The sequence below is a fragment of the Helianthus annuus genome, chromosome 8, assembly GCF_002127325.2.
Source record: "Helianthus annuus cultivar XRQ/B chromosome 8, HanXRQr2.0-SUNRISE, whole genome shotgun sequence".
In the NCBI taxonomy this organism is placed as follows: domain Eukaryota; kingdom Viridiplantae; phylum Streptophyta; class Magnoliopsida; order Asterales; family Asteraceae; genus Helianthus; species Helianthus annuus.
Window position 1 is genome coordinate 27,611,152 of NC_035440.2, and position 17,181 is coordinate 27,628,332.

The 17,181-nt window shown below is 36.2% G+C and overlaps 3 protein-coding genes across 4 annotated transcripts; 2 read left to right on the top strand and 1 right to left on the bottom strand.

Annotated features, from left to right (window-relative positions):
* The first annotated feature begins 1,624 nt into the window (after positions 1 to 1,624).
* LOC110869781 (G-type lectin S-receptor-like serine/threonine-protein kinase At4g27290) lies at positions 1,625 to 4,632 on the top strand. 2 transcript variants are annotated; one of them, XM_035976551.1, is made up of 4 exons: positions 1,625 to 3,846; positions 3,929 to 4,078; positions 4,185 to 4,339; positions 4,431 to 4,632. In XM_035976551.1, exons 1-4 carry the CDS (start codon positions 2,565 to 2,567, stop codon positions 4,569 to 4,571), a joined length of 1,728 nt encoding a protein of 575 aa, XP_035832444.1. In that variant the 5' UTR covers positions 1,625 to 2,564; the 3' UTR covers positions 4,572 to 4,632. The 2 variants fall into 2 exon arrangements, with proteins under 2 accessions (XP_035832444.1, XP_021974697.2); XM_022119005.2 differs by having other exon boundaries at positions 4,188 to 4,339.
* A 6,193-nt stretch (positions 4,633 to 10,825) lies between these two features.
* LOC110872480 (G-type lectin S-receptor-like serine/threonine-protein kinase SD1-1) lies at positions 10,826 to 11,872 on the top strand. Its single transcript, XM_035976552.1, is given in 4 exon segments — positions 10,826 to 10,935; positions 11,024 to 11,261; positions 11,340 to 11,538; positions 11,541 to 11,872. Coding segments are annotated over 4 exon segments (783 nt in total). The 5' UTR covers positions 10,826 to 10,901; the 3' UTR covers positions 11,853 to 11,872.
* Positions 11,873 to 15,870: 3,998 nt separating this feature from the next.
* On the bottom strand, positions 15,871 to 16,510 carry LOC110872481 (histone H2B). Its single transcript, XM_022121283.2, has one exon. The coding sequence runs from the start codon at positions 16,445 to 16,447 to the stop codon at positions 15,998 to 16,000; it is 450 nt and encodes a 149-aa protein (XP_021976975.1). The 5' UTR covers positions 16,448 to 16,510; the 3' UTR covers positions 15,871 to 15,997.
* Positions 16,511 to 17,181: the final 671 nt, after the last annotated feature.

Below are 17,181 nucleotides of genomic sequence, written 5' to 3' on the forward strand. Positions count from 1 at the left end.
AGGAGGCAAATCATGTGAAAAAAGATTACGTACACCAAGAAAAGTAGTCACCAGAAATAATTTTTTATTAAATTCATTCAACCCGTGTAATAAAAAAGGTTTTTTTAAAGATATAACATTTTTATTTTTTACCATACAAAATTGCATTTATGCAACTCGTGTAATACACGGGGTTTTTAAAAATATAACTTTTTTTATTATGTAGTATATAAAATTAGATTTATTCAATCCAAATAATACATAGAGTTTATAAAGATATAACTTTTTATTGTTCGATATATAAAATTACATGTGCTCAACCCGTATAACACGTATAACACATGAGATTCTTAAAAATGTAACTTTTTTGTATTATTTAATATATAAAATTAAATTTACTTAACCCGTACAATACACGGGGTTTCTAAAAATACAACATTTTTATTATTTAATATATAAAATTACAGTTATTCAACCCATATAATAAACGAGATTTTTAAATATATATTGTTTTATTATTTGATAAATAAAATTGTATTTATTCAACCCGTGTAATAAACAAGATTTTTAAGCATATATATATTTTTATATTATTTAGTATATAAAAATACATTTATTCAACACGTGTAATACACGGGGTTCTAACCTAGTAATTATATAAATCTCTGTCTATATACTTGCATATTTAATTTATCTAAGTTATTAGTAATTGAAACCGAATTTAAATACTCTAAATTTACATACTCTAAGATTCGTGTATTAGTAATTCACATACTCAAAATTTACAATATTTGTGTGAGAGCATTCACATCCACTCTACCATATTTTCACCCTAAATTACACTAAAAACACCATATTTTCTCTCTCCTTTTCAATTAAATAATATTTTTTATACCTTTATTATTACATTTTCTCTCTCCTTCATTCACAACCACTTTCAAAATATATTAAAAAATTATAGGGGGTGAACAGTGTCCCTCCAAATATACAGATGAACAGTAACATTTTCTCTCTCCTCCACCCACAACCACTTTTTATACTTTTTATATTTTAAAAACACCACACACACAATTTGATTATTTGGATGTGAATGCTCTGATACAGAAGTGTACCTCGTTAACTCATGCTTTGGGAGGTTTTAAAAAAAAATAGATTTTTCACTTTTAACCCAAAACTATTTGTTTTTTATTTATAACACCAAAACTTTCATATATTGCAATTTAACCTTACAACTTTTGTACTTTCAACTTTGGTCCCATATACTTTTCATCTTACGCAAATTTTTTGTTTAATGTTCCGTTTAAATTTTGTGAGTTAACATGTGCAACGTGTGTGGTTCAACGTTTTTACGTCGTCTGTTTTTTCCGTCTGACAGGTTCGTCGCAACGCGCGGGTTGTAGATCAACTTAGTTATTCTTTTCTATGTTTTGCATTTCGATTTAAATTATTCGCATTAACACGCCGCAAATTCAGTGTTAACCGCCCCGCCGCAACGCAAGCGGTGGTTAATACTAGTTAAAACTTAATTTGAATACGTATAAGAAAAAGATTCCTGTAAAGCTTAGGTAATTACAGTTATTTATTTAATTGGAATACTTATTTTTTAAATTAAATAACCTTAGTTAATAAGTAAAAACTTAAAGTTCACATGCACACATAAAAGGTAGTAAATGATATTTGGATCAAGTGGAAAACTTGCATTTAAGAGATGCAATGCATTTAAGAGATGAAGTTCAATTCTTACTTGGTGTAGAGTGAGACACTGGTGGACAATGATAGAAGATCAATGGAAACCTGGGTTGGATCTTTGAGCCAAATGGATTTTGCCAGTAATTTCGACGTCGTGCCTACAAGCGGGTGGGTTACCGGGTTTTCCCTGGAATTGGTGGTGGACTCAGGTTACTCTCTGAGTATTCCGTTTGTCCAGTAAATACCCTGAAAATGCTCGAGATTGATTCGGCCGGTAAAAATCTACATAGAAGGTATATGTACTTGCCAAAATGTAAAGGTAAAAAGACAGCGAGACATGTTAGCATTAACAAAATATATAATGAAATAATAGAATACTTATCTAGCTCATCTTCTTCATTCATACAAGAAAAACGCACGTTCGGTATGAACAATAGGCCGCGATAACAAAGGGTTTGCAGGCCGGAAAACGTGTGGGGGTGGCGATGAATGATGATGATCTTATTTCTTGCCCGGAAAACTGAAAACGAAAACAGAGAGTGAATGTGATCCCGCTTATTGAGTGAGTTGCATGTTCTGGCTAGTTGCAAACGACGGTTGGCTGGCTGTTGGGTCCTACGGAGGTTTGAGGCGTGTGCGCGGTGGTGTGCAGCATGTGTCTTGCTCGTTGGGGCTTGTGACTGTTCGCCTATGGCTGATTGCCAGGAGCCGCTCCGTGTGTCAACCCGTGTGTGGCGTGTGTCGCTGTAAATTAATCTTTTTTTCTGTTTTTAAACAGTAAAATTATTTGCTATCAAGGTATTCAAAATTGGTGGAAGTTTTCAAAGGTGTTGACCAAAGTATGACTCAAGTTTGCTATATATCACAACCATCATCCAAATCTCATACACACATCAATGGAAATTGCTTCCATGATTTTACTATTCTCATGTCTCTTTTTCATGCTTCTGCCATCTTGTTCAACACTATACACCATATCTACAAATCAAGTTATCAAAGATGGAGACACAATAGTTTCAGATGATAATATGTTTGAACTTGGCTTCTTTAGCCCAGGAAAATCCAAGAATCGGTACGTAGGGATCTGGTATAAGAAAATATCAACGGGTACAGTCGTATGGGTTGCTAACAGGGAGACACCGATCACAGATAAATCAGGCATGCTCGAACTTAGCAAACAGGGAAACCTACTAATTCGCAGCGGTGACAATACAGTGATCTGGTCATCCAATTCAACAATATCGACGATGAGTAATAATCCAGTGGTGGTGGTGCAGCTTCTGGATACCGGAAATCTTATTGTGTGGGATAGAAGTACCAAGAACGAACGCGTAATCTGGCAAAGTTTTGATCATCCGGGTAACACATTCTTACCAGGAATGAAATTTGGAAAAGATTTAGTAACAGGAAGAGAACGGTTTATAATACCATGGAAGAGTGCAGATGATCCTTCACCAGGTCCATATTTACACTATATAGACACAAATGGATATCCACAAATGTTTGTGAGACAGAGTTCGGTTATACGATGGAGATATGGACCATGGAATGGTCTTAAGTTTCAAGGTTTGCGCATGAAAAACCCAAATCCTATTTACTCTGTTCAATTTATTTCTAACGAAAAGGAAATATATTACACATATGAAATTACGGCTACGGTTGTTCAAAGGATCCTTGTGCTGCCAGATGACACCGGTGTGCATTTGCGTTGGATGGATCAAATCCATGACTGGGCTGTGCATGCTATTGGAGCACTAAGAGATAGTTGTGGTGGTTATGGACGTTGCGGGCCATACGGAAGCTGCAACGGTAATAGGTACCCCCGTTGTACTTGTATGGCAGGTTTTAAGCCTCGGGTACCAGATGAATGGGATAGAGGAAATGGGTCTAGTGGGTGTGAACGCAAACGGGCTTTAGATTGTGGAAGTGGGTCTGGCTTTAAAAGAATTTCAGGAGTTATATTTCCAGACACACGCCGTTCATGGTATAATCATAGCATGACACTTGAAGAATGTGAGATGGCTTGCAGAATGAAGTGCAATTGTACGGCGTATGCAAATACAGATATCAGAAATGGAGGAAGCGGATGTTTGCTTTGGTTTGATGAGCTTATGGACACCACAGAGAGTAATGATAAGCAGGATCTTTACATAAAATTGGCTGCCTCTGAGTTAGCAGGTACACCTTTATGGTTTTACCTTAATTTTGAGTTGTTATAAACTTAATACACTTGTAACACTATTATTAATCATTCGTGAAGGTGAAGGAAACGGAGATTCCCCATCTATCTTAAACAATAAGGAAAGAGTATTTACAGTGGTATTTTCAACTACATCTGTTGTGCTACTTCTATTTATGGTGGCATATGCTTGTGTAAAGAAACAGAAAAGGCTTCTCAGGAAAGAAAGAGGTAATTTAAGTAGCTTTTTATGCTTCTAGAATTAAAATCATCCTTACACCTTGGAATCTTATATAATTTTTAGCTCGTTTGTGTAATCACACATGTTATTTTTTAGAAGACAGGTATGCCCTTGATAAAAAATATAACAGTGTGCGGATAGAAGATGTTGACGAGCTACCTTTACTTAGTCTAAATAAAATAGTCAAGGCTACAGATAACTTTAACATCAACAAAAAGATTGGAGAAGGTGGATTTGGTCCAGTTTATAAGGTAACTTATTGATACTATAATATAGAAAGGAACGCGTATTTGTACCATTAATCAAAAGTGTAATATAAAACTTGTAACCTTATTATTTTAGGGTGTGTTGCAAGACGGACAAGAGGTAGCTGTGAAGAGGCTCTCAGAAACATCCCGGCAAGGGATTGAAGAATTCAAGAATGAAATCATTTGTATTGCCATGTTGGTTCAGTTCTGTTTAAGCATGAAGGAAAACATATGAATCATACCTGTCACTGCAGACAGTGCAGAGGAGAATCCAGTGAGAGAGTTCGACATGCCTGTCATCTTGATTCGGTTCCTCCTTAGGGTGCTGACTGATGATGGTGACTTAGAAACCGAAAAGGGTATCGGTTTAGGAGAGGAGGTTTCGTGATGATGTTATGGCTTATGGGGTGTGAATTGTGAAACTGAGTAACCCCTAAACCTCCACATAACTCTCCTTATATAAGCACCCAGGAGGAAACCTAATTAGTTACTAAGGGTAATATGGTCCATCAACAATTACCAACTAATTAAATAATAGGTTCTAATATATTTTGATCTCTATAATGTAAATGATTAAGATGGCTATAGATTAAATATTAATACGTAATATATTTAATCTTACATTCTCCCACTTAGCCGAGTAATCATTTACTATGAGTATTAGCTAAGCCTGATCAGGAGTTAACACTCATTTTAGCTTTAAACAAGTACTATAGCAGAAAAATACAGCCGTTGAATCATTATGCGACTCAGGACCCCCATTAATCATACTATAGCCTTAATTTAAAACCTAATCATCATGATCAAAATACGCGTAAGCCCTTTGTTTGATTTGTAACTTTTATTTGTCTATATGCCATTATACCGGTTGAACATATTCTAACAGACATACAAAATCAAACTTGAGGAAAATTAACTAATACTTAGTCATTCATAGTACGATATGCGGTTGCGCATGGCCATTAATTAATACCCGTCTATGAGCTCTCTTAGTAAGACTTATGGGTAATAGCCCTTCAGTTATAGGATCCTTAAGCATATCATGAATGTATTCGATACAAAACTTAGTTTCCTCAATTCGTTCATAAACGAATAATTAATTGCGTATCGAAACTTAATGCAGCACCTCTTGAACTGTTACTGTTCAAGGAGTTATGGTAGCTGACTTTATCACACTAATTCTTCAAAACATTATATGGAGTTAATAAACTTATGAGTCCACTGATTAAATTTCCAACAACATTTAGTGACCATGTTATGTCGTTATAACTTAGGTTGTTAACATCAGTGCATTATGACTCCTCCATGAAATAGGTTTTGTCTGCTGACATAAAGATATACCCGAAACTGCATTTTATAATCTTTGAATATCTCAAAGTTAGAGTAATAAACCGGTTTTAATTCTCACTTCTTCTTTAAATTGTAGTCTCTCGTTTCTTTTAAAGATATTGTAATACTCCATTAGATGCTACACATTAATCTAGACATATCTAGTGTGTTGCAATATGAGTAATATCTAAACGAGTATAGACTTAAACTTACATAAGGCTTCTAATTCATGAAGCGTAAATAAATAATCTCATTTATCCTATTATCCTCTATAGGAGAGCAATATTGATTGTTACATATGTAAGGACCCATTTAATGTTAAACTTATGGAACGAAACTAATATCCCATTGGGTCTATCTCAGTATGTTATGATATCAATCACGTAAGAGATATCTCTGAGTTTTATTATATCAAAGTTTGTGTTAACAATGCTTTGACTTATGTAACATATGCTTGTCAAAGAATGTCATCTATATAGACAAGTTTATTTTAGTTGCTCCCACTCATCTTGAGGTAGGTACATTAATCCACTTGATTCTTGATGAAAATAATTACGTTAGCTTTTCATCACATTATGATGTTTGCATTAACCCATACATGGATATTATTGGCTTACAAATAAAGTGTTCTTTAACCTTCAGTTTGAAACTTTAGGTTGTTATCTAATGAACATGTAAATGTGTCAGCCATTTATTAGGGAAAATCGTTTTAATGTTCATCTAATGTAGCTTAAAACTATTATAAGCTACTAGAACAGTGATGATCCTCAAAGAAATGTTTTGTTAGATATGCAAAAAAGAGTCTTTAATAACTTATCTCTTCCTGAGTACAACCTTTGACAATCAATCATGCTTTTGAGTGTCTTAACGCTTATATTAGGATTTGGTTTAGTCATGAACACTCTTAGGTAACTTAATCAAATCCCAAACGTTATAAGAACACACAAAGTCAGTTTTACTAGAAAACTGTTTTATTCCATTCAAATGATTGATTTACACTAATGGCTTAATTTGAAGAGATAGGATCAGTAAGCATTTCCAAAATCCATTTCAACTTCAATTAGGGAGGTTATGTAATCATCAAAGTTAGTAGGCTTTTAAACCTAGATGACCTCCTGAGTTGATTATTGGGTTCATTAGAAGTTTCAATTTTATGGATTAGCTCTTGGTTAGGTTGCTATCATTTTCATTCTAAGTTTGTAAGAGTTGGTGCAGTATAGTGTACAAGAGGTGTAATCGGAGTTAAATTCGGAGTGAATTTAATGACACTCTTCCCCCCGCCTCTTGTATTCCTTGCAAGTCATAATAAGGACTTTGACTGCTCCTACTAACCTTAGAAATCTTTAGGAACTCAGCATGCTTAGGGTCAATACTTAACGACCAACAAATTCTAATAAAGAAAACAAATTAATGACATTAGTCGTTGTAGTTTCTCTTGTTGAGGATTACGTTAGTTTAGGTAAGAAATCTAAGTGCGCCCACAATTAAGCAACAATGAAACTTTTGTAAGAGTAGCATTAGATTTAAGGAGATAAGGTTTGATTGAACAGTGTCGTGATGGAGCGATGTCTTGTACAAGAGGTGGAAATTTAAAATTTTCAATCCCCATCTCTTGCAACTATTGCAAGTCATTATTAAGACACTTAATGCTCCCACTGATCTTTAATATCTCTAGAATGCTACAAGAGAAGTTTCAATGAGCTACGTGACGTGGGAACCTATCACATATACGTTAGACTTTATTTGATTTCTTTAATGTCCAGATATCATAAGAAACTTTAAGGACATATTTAATAGAAATCTGATTAACTACATATATGAATAGAGTTCTTCTAAGACCGTAGGCCATATGCGACAAAATTTAGATACAAGTTGATAGTCTTTCAAATGATAAATGAATTATGTCTGAATATTCCATTTGGAATAAGTTCCACGAATGTCAATGAATGACTTATGATGGACCCATACTTATTCCTTAAGCCAAGTAATATTTAGGGCTGTAACGTCATGATTTAGAATCACTGAAAATGAGATTAGATGAAAAAATCATCCTCATTAACCATGTTATGATTTCTCATGAATTTTGGTTCTAATGGATGAAATTTATAAGTCTCATTTTCCTTTTGTCAAATTCTCATTAGCATGATGACAAAAGTTGTGAAAAATAAGGTATCATCTAGTTTCATCTTAGTAATGTTTCTATCCAGATATTTAGAACAAATAAGAGGAGAGTTTAAGATAAGTGTGACTTTATGTTGACTATGCAAACCTCACAACCTTCATAACATTGCTTAATTATGATACTATATTCTGATTAATCTTCAGAATATATAAGGTATCGAAAAGCGTTGTTGGAAGAGTCTTCATTATGGTTCTTATAGTCTTGACATTTAATTTTGTCACTAACTCTCATGTTAGTTATTTGTCGAGTTCTGGTAAGGAAACGTATGGAACTAGAGTCAACTAATCATGTGTTAATTGGAATATTAAAATTATCAGACTTAAATATCATTAGTAAGTTACTATCTAATTAATTTATCCAACTGTTCTTTAGAATAATGGATAGTCTCGTTGCTTATGCCTAGTCTAATGACATAATTATGCAGTGAGATTTTCCCTTGAAGAACCTTAACGTTGGGATTAGCACTTGTAATTTGTCTATGGACTTTAGAACAATCCTCTCTTAAGGTTTTAGTGGTTGTAAGGTGAATAACATCTTATTTTCCAGTTTCAAACATTTATTTCTATGTACATATGTTGCTTATCAACACACTCGTTATACTTTGGTACTTTTGAGTGTTATAGCTGATTTATAATGCATCAAATTGTACAAATGAAAACTTAGTATGTAATGTACTGGAAAATGTACTTATTTCCATGCGTAAGCCCTTAACTTTATGGGTCATGGTATTGTACATTATAATATATTCACATATACCACTTAACCATATAATTTATAATTAGTCAAATGAAGACATGCACCTTAGGAGTTCTTGTAATTATTCCACAATTATAGATTAGTCTTAGGAAAAAATTAATCTGGAATAACTTTAGTGATAGCAATTATATTAGAGAGTTCTTGATTATCATAAGAGACATCATGTTCGATTTATCCTAATCATCATGCTCTACTTTTCTTCTGTAGTGCCTTATCAGAAGAGAGCAATAAGGATCAGCGTGTCTTAAGAGATAATCAAGGATTTAATTTAAGAGCTAATTCTTATAGAAACTTTAAATAAAGCAAAACATTTTAGGCTTAGGAATTAGAGTGGATGAGATATAGATTTATAGAAGAAAATTATAGTGAGTAAAAAATTATGGGTACTAAGAATAAGGCAGACAAAATGATCACAAAAATTAATTGAGGATCATTAATATAAGGATCATTATGTGAAGAGGTTGTGATATGTCTATTACTAACATCAAAATAATAGACTACTTAAAGTTCTACTTAAACGAAGACAAAACAGCTTTGGCCAGAAGTGTAATCATTTAAGCATATGTGCAAAGTGGTTGTAACAAATCAGCTTTGGCCAGAAATTGAGACAAACACTTTAGTTATGCACTTGTTGAGTATGCCATCTATGAATGAATTAAATCAGCTTTGGCCAGAAATTAAGACATTCATGCTTATGATGCACACACAACATAGCTTTCGTAATACTTGGATGATAAGTAGATGCATCAAGTCAGCTTTGGCCAGAAATGATGCATCAAAAGCTCATTCAAGTAAAGCCATTTTGGTTTTTGTAAAACATTATTTGATCCTCATTAATTAACTAAATTTTTTTCTTTAGTTCACATTTAAACAGCTTAAAATAATGAGATTGCGAGTCGCAACCACGATTTCGACTAATGCCGTTATGGTTGCGAGTCGCAACTACGGTTTCGACTAGTCACGTTATGGTTGCGAGTCGCAACTACGGTTTCGACTAATCACGTTATGGTTGCGAGTCGCAACCTCATGGTTGCGAGTGATGACATTCTGGTTGCGAGTAGCAACCTCATGATTGCGACTAATGACGTTATGGTTGCGAGTAGCAACCTCATGGTTGCGAGTCATGACGTTATGGTTGCGAGTAGCAACCTCATGGTCTCGACTAATGACGTTATGGTTGCGAGTAGCAACCTCATGGTTGCGAGTAGCAACCTCATGGTTGCGAGTAGCAATCTCGTGGTCTCGAGTAGCAACCTCGCTAACAGCTGTTAATTTGATATCATAACCGAAAATTCGAAATCTAAGGGATTATGGGATATTATTTCCTGTTTTAAAGTGATCTAATTTTATCAACATATTTCGAAAAATAATAACTGTTTATCTAATAACAGTTTCGAATAAAATTAAAAGATAAAATTAGATCAAACATGGAAAAAACACCCATTAATCCTAAATCATTCCAAAACATAACAGAATACTTCGAATTTTCTCATGAACATGATGAACCCTAAAACATAAAACATAAATTCTGGAACCCGAAACCTGAATTTTATTAGTTTTTCTAAATAGATTTCGGTTAAAAACATAATCCAGTTAATTCGGTTAATTCGGTGAACAAAACAATTAATCTTTTCATCGAAAATCAGAGATCTCGAGTCGCAACATGATGAACTCGAAATCGGCTGTTATGTTTTTAAAGGTTTCAAAATTCCGTTTTCCAAGTTTCAATCCCAGAATTATGGATACGAAAACAGAACTGACTAATCAACATATGCTCTGATACCACATGTTGGTTCAGTTCTGTTTAAGCATGAAGGAAAACATATGAATCATACCTGTCACTGCAGACAGTGCAGAGGAGAATCCAGTGAGAGAGTTCGACATGCCTGTCATCTTGATTCGGTTCCTCCTTAGGGTGCTGACTGATGATGGTGACTTAGAAACCGAAAAGGGTATCGGTTTAGGAGAGGAGGTTTCGTGATGATGTTATGGCTTATGGGGTGTGAATTGTGAAACTGAGTAACCCCTAAACCTCCACATAACTCTCCTTATATAAGCACCCAGGAGGAAACCTAATTAGTTACTAAGGGTAATATGGTCCATCAACAATTACCAACTAATTAAATAATAGGTTCTAATATATTTTGATCTCTATAATGTAAATGATTAAGATGGCTATAGATTAAATATTAATACGTAATATATTTAATCTTACATGCCAAACTTCAGCATCGCAATCTTGTGAAGCTTCTTGGATACTGCAATCACAGAAATGAACTGATTTTAGTTTATGAATACATGACAAACAAAAGCTTAGACAAATATCTATTTGGTTTGGTTCTTTCTATGATTTCATATTGTACCTTGTTTTCACGCTTTCATATCTAATTAGTGTTATCTAAGTAATTCATTTGTGTCAGATGAAACAAGGAACTCGATGCTTGACTGGCCAAAACGATTTAATATTATACAAGGGATGGCTCGAGGTATTCTTTATCTACATCAAGATTCCCGTCTTCAAATCATACACAGAGATCTTAAGGCAGGTAATATTCTTTTGGATGGTGACATGAACCCCAAAATCTCCGACTTTGGCCTTGCTAGAAAGTTTGTAGGATCCGATACTGCCACTAAGACAAAGAAAGTAGTGGGGACACAGTAAGAATCTTAAACGATAATTTTTTTATTGAATTTTTTTGGCTACTATTTCACCCTAATGCTTAAGTTCTTTTGCAGTGGTTATATTTCTCCAGAGTATGCTATACATGGACAGTTTTCTATAAAGTCTGATGTATATAGTTTTGGAGTTTTGGTGTTGGAGATCGTGAGTGGTAGGAAAAACAGAGAATTCTGTCATGATGATCGCAATGACAACCTTCTTGGACATGTATGTTACACACTCAATAATGTTTTTCATCTAACAATGTCATCTTGTTAACTTATATGTTTGATCTGATTCAGGCATGGAAACTTTATAAACAAGGCAGATCCATTGAACTTATGAGTGCATCTTTACAGGCCTCTTGCGTCATCCCTGAAGTACTAAGATCAATACATGTTGCATTATTATGTGTTCAAAATCATGCAAAGGATAGGCCAACGATGTTATCAGTGGTTTTAATGCTGATCAGTGAGAGTGTGCTGCCTCAACCTAAACATCCAGCTTTTTACTCCGAGGAGAGCAGTAGTGAACCTGAGTCTGTTTCATCCGTTGATGATTCCATGATAACACATGTATACCCTCGATAGCAAGCAAATGATGCTTTCAGGTTTACATAAAGTCGTAACATTTATACGCCCTATAGCAGTGTTAAGATGTTCATGCTAATATAGAAATCAAATAAAGGAATTTCAAAAACATTTGTTGAGACAAAGCAGAGGAAGAAATAGCATATGCATGTTCATGTATTATTATGGATTTATGGTTTTCAAATTTAAACAGGGGCGGATGTATATAGGAACAAGGGGTAGCCTCCGCTACCGCTTGGTCGGAAAATTTTTGACGTTTTTAGTGTAAATTTTGGAAAAATTTCACGTTTTTTCGATTTCGTTACCGTCTATTTATAAAACGTTACCGCTTGGTCGGAATCCTAGATCCGCCACTGAATTTAAACCAAGTTCTTTGAGACATATAATCAAACACTTTGTGTACATATAGTGTTTTGTTAGTACATAGTTCATTTTAATACCATTTATGTGGCAACAGATTATTCATCAAACAGCTTACAAGCATATGAACACATACGGATTCCTAAAAATATCGTATGTTCCAAAATTAATTAACATATAAATAATCAACTCCGCCAATTTGGTTGTGCCATTCCAAACAGGTGCTGTGCATACATTACAGGCACTGCTGCACATAGTTGATAATAGCGAATAGCGACAAGTGACCTATATGCTACATAACGAATAGCGACAAATAGCGACCATTATTTTATAAATAGCGATACACTAGAAAAATAATTTTGAAAATTTTTATATGTATATTATATCAAAATACCTTGGTACAAGGTTGGAGAACTCGCTAGTCGGCTGGTGAGGTGGAGACTAGCGACTACTCGGTAAATATTTTAAGTAGCTAGGTTTTAACTCTTACTCAACTCATTTTGTTAAGTATACAAGATTAATTGTTGGAATTCATATGGTTTGGTTGGAAACTAGCTGTAATTTAGAGGTTTTGGCCGGAATATATAGGTTTTTTGCCGGAATCTGGCCGGAATCGCCGATTTTTGGCTGGCCGACTAGGTCCGACTAGACCCGACTAGGCCTGACTATCGATTAATGGACTGATTAACGAAAAATTACTCAGTTACTGGCCGACTAGCGATTAATCGCCGCCTAGTCGCCGCCTAATCGCGATTTTTACAACACTGCCTTGGTATATATGCTATTTACATCAACAAAAAAAAAAAAACCTAATTGTCGCTATTCACGCTATTGGTCACTATGACCCAGATAGTGACACTTGGTCGCCTCGCTACATAACGCGCTATAGCAGTCGCTATAGCCGCTATTGACAACTATGCTACTGTAATAAACCAACATTACAATCCTAGTCATTATAAACATTGAACCAAACTGTGGGCGCTTGTTGAGACATTTAATCAAACAGGTGGTGTGGATAGATTACACACTCGCACCGAAATAAACCAGCTAAACCATATGCACAAAAAGAATCAAATTACCTCTATTGGATGCATCATCCGTATAGTATCAGATGGTGTGCATAAATTACCTCTATGGAGACACTGAATGGTAGAGTAATAAAAGTAAGTAAACTGATTGTCACATGACCCGACCCTAACTCGTTCTGACACATGACCCAACCCAACCCATTTGCCAGTCCTGCTTTAAACCCATATAAAGCCTCATAAGGGTGTAAGGGGCACTCCCTTAAGAGGGGAGTCCCCTCTCTTACGCCCCACCAATCCTCTTGTGCCACGTCAACTCCCCTCTTAAACTCCCCTAACACCCAAAATTGATGGCGGCACTCCCCTAAGTGACTCGGTTTTTTAATTTTTTTTTTTGTTTTTTTATTTGTTGAAAATATACATGTTTATAAAAAAATATTAATAAAAATTAAATAAAATTTAACAAAAGACATTTTAAAGTAGAAAATAAAAATAAAAATTAAATTCAAACTAGAAAATTAAAATTAAATTCAAACTAGAAAATTAAAATCACATTCAAACTAGAAAATAAAAATTACATTAAAACTAGAAAATTAAAATTTTAGAAATCGCATGGCCACCCGTACTTGTTAGCGATTTCGCGCTTTCAGGCGAGGATGAACGGCAACATATTTGGCGGAGCATCGTCGTGCGGCTTGAGGAATGTTTTCATATCTCGATCGTAATTGTAGTTTTTCATCGTCTCGCGTTGTTCCGATATGAGCTCGCGAGCCTCCGACACTCTTTTTTTCCTCAATTCGATCGCCTCCAATTCCATCGCTTGCTTCGCTTCTTTCATGGCGGTGTACTCTTTGAATTGTGCCGCCAACTCGGCCGAGCTTCCCTCGGACGATGTCGCTTGACGCTTGTCTCGCCGTTGTGGTCTTTGTGACGAGGGGTCTTCGTTCATATCCGGTATCGAAGCGTCCACGTCAACGGGCTTTCTTTTATGTGCCGAACCTTCACCTTCCTCACCCAACAATGGGACTTGGGCCCATTTCTCGTGTTTTCGAACGACCTCCCACGCCTCGACATGTTGAAAACCGTTCGGATATCTATCTTTAAATTCTTTTAAAGCGACTTTCATTACGTCGAGATCCTTACATCCGCTTCCTCGTGTGCGATCCTACATATTATAAAATAATAAGTGTTAAAAAATATGAACTTAGTAAAGAAAATTAAAAAATATACAATGTTAAAAAAAATATAATTTTTACCGCTTGTTGGTATAGGCCGTTGAAAAAGTTTATTTTCGTCATCATCGGGTTCCATTTAGACCGTACTTGATGCACGGTCCGGTTATTTCCACCGACGGTGGCGTTAAAATGATCTAAAATCTTACGCCAAAAACTATCGCTGTTTTGTTGAATGCCCTTCTTTTTGTTGGTAGAGCAATGTACCCACGCCTTTGCCAACGCCTCTTCTTCGACCTTTGTCCAATTTTGGCTCTTCGTTTTTCCCTTTTTATCCCGAGCGTCATCTTCTTCGTTGCCCGCGTCTTCATCCACATTATATTCATCTTCCTCGTCCTCGTCGCCCAAATTTTGAGTTTCGGGCACTACCTCATCGTCCTCGTCGTCGTAAATAGGTAGAGGACGTTCGACATTTCCTCGTGTAGATGGAACTTGTGGGGCACGAAAAGCATATGGGTCGAAGGCGGGGGATTGAGGAGGAGCGTCCATTGATAACAAATTTTGAAAATATCCGAAATTGGGTTGTTGGGTGTTGTAAAGGAGGGGTGTGAAGGTTGTTGGAAAAAAAACGGGGGTTGTGAAGTGTATCCGAAAGGGGGTTGTGGTTGTGCACCGCTCGAACCACCACGAGACGGTTGCGAGCCCCGTCCCTTAGTTTTTTTCTTGGCCTCGCGGGGTTGGTTCTCCATTGCTCGGTTTGAAGTGGGTGTGGTTTGAGAGTATAAAAAATAAGTGAAGTGGGTGTGGTTGGAGAGTATAAAAAATGTGTGAAGTTGGTATAATTTGAGTATAAAAATTGAGTGAATGGTGTGGTTATTTATATATGTTTTAAAAAGTGAATTTTTTTTTTTAAATCCGACCGTTGCACACTTGACCGTTCCTCAAAATTCGTGCATTTCAATCGGTGAATCCACACCGAATTCATTCCCCGAATCGGGTCCCCGCGTTGATGGCGGCGGTGGTCCCGATCGGGGTTATCGGTCACCGAAAGCATCCCCGCGTGTGCCCCGTGCACCCTAAGGAGACGCTGAATGGCAGAGTAATAAAAGTAAGTAAACTGTTTATGTCAAATTTATTTTCTTGTGCGATAGAATTCAAAAACTCAAATGAAAGACTAACTAGTTTTTTTCCAGTGAACCAAGGTTTACTGCTATAAACAGTAAACTACACAGTGTGCGCTTATTGAGACATTTTATCAAACAGGTGGTGTGCATAGATTATGCACACTCACACCGAAATAAACCATCTAAACCATATGTACAAAGATAATCGAATTACCCCTATTGGATACATCATCCCTCTGGTATCAGAAGGTGTGGATAAATTACCTTTATATATTAGCAACATGAAACTTCCGGATGATTAATATAAATCAACAAAACAATTAACAAAGAAACATAATTTGAGAAGACTTGAATCATGCATTTTGAAAACAACTATTAGAAAAACCCAACATATCGATTGTATTAATCTGAAGAACACAACACGAAGATAGAGACAAGCTTTTTTACAAACCCTAACCCCAAATCTAAGAACTGGTGAATTTAGTAACAGCCTTGGTGCCCTCAGAAACAGCATGCTTTGCCAATTCACCGGGCAGAACCAGCCTGACCGCGGTCTGAATCTCCCTGGACGTAATAGTAGGCTTCTTATTATACCTAGCAAGCCTAGAAGCTTCCTGAGCAAGCTTCTCAAAGATATCATTAATAAAGGAGTTCATAATCCCCATAGCCTTGCTTGAAATTCCGATATCCGGATGAACCTGCTTCAACACCTTGAATATGTAGATCTTGTACGTCTCAACGCTCTTCTTGCTCCTCTTCTTCTTCTTATCGGCTGCTCCGGCTCCGGCTTCCTTCGGAAGCTTCTTCCCGGCTTTCGGCTTCTTCTCGGCCGGAGCTTTCTCAGCTGCGGCGGTTTTCTTCTCCTCCGCCGGCTTCTTCTCAGCGGGCTTCTTCTCTGCTGCCTTTGGCGCCATGTTTTAGAGAGAGAACGATTGTTATAGGGAGAGAGAGAGAGAGAGAGTTTGTTGTAGGGTGAAGATGATGTATGTGGAAGGTTGATTTGATTTATATAGTGACTGAGAGGAGTGATCTGATTGGTGGATATTAGGTGTGTTGGATTGCGAATCGTGGCCGTTAATTTCCACTGCGCCGTAAGATTTGATGATAGGTGGGATGATGTTGTCTTGACGCGGATCGGTGATGGATAATACAGATGAGATTTAATTTAAAAAAGGTCCAGAGAGTTACCGTCTTAATATTGAAACGTAATAATACACGGTGTTGGATGAAATGACCAAACTGCCCTTCACGCCGTTAATTATGCTAACGGTCAACTAACAGAACTTAGTGCCAGGGACTTGATTGCGAGCAATTGACAACCACAGGGACTTAATTGTTCGTTTTTACAAATGAGGGTTGAAAGTGGGATTGGGTGTAAACCCAGGGACTAAATTGTATACATGTTTTTTGAAAGTAAATTAAAAAAAAATTACCGTTGGCACACAACGCCTATAACCCACGGCCAATAAAAATGTGCCACGTCAACCCACATAATACCTCCATGTCGGTGGAAAACTTACCGACTCAAACCCCACGCCGTTGGCGGGCCAGTGTGCACGGCGTGGAGAGGCAACCACGCCGGTTTTCAACGCTCACACCGTGTTGTCTAAACTAGGAATATCATCAGCACTTTGTAGATATTTTATAT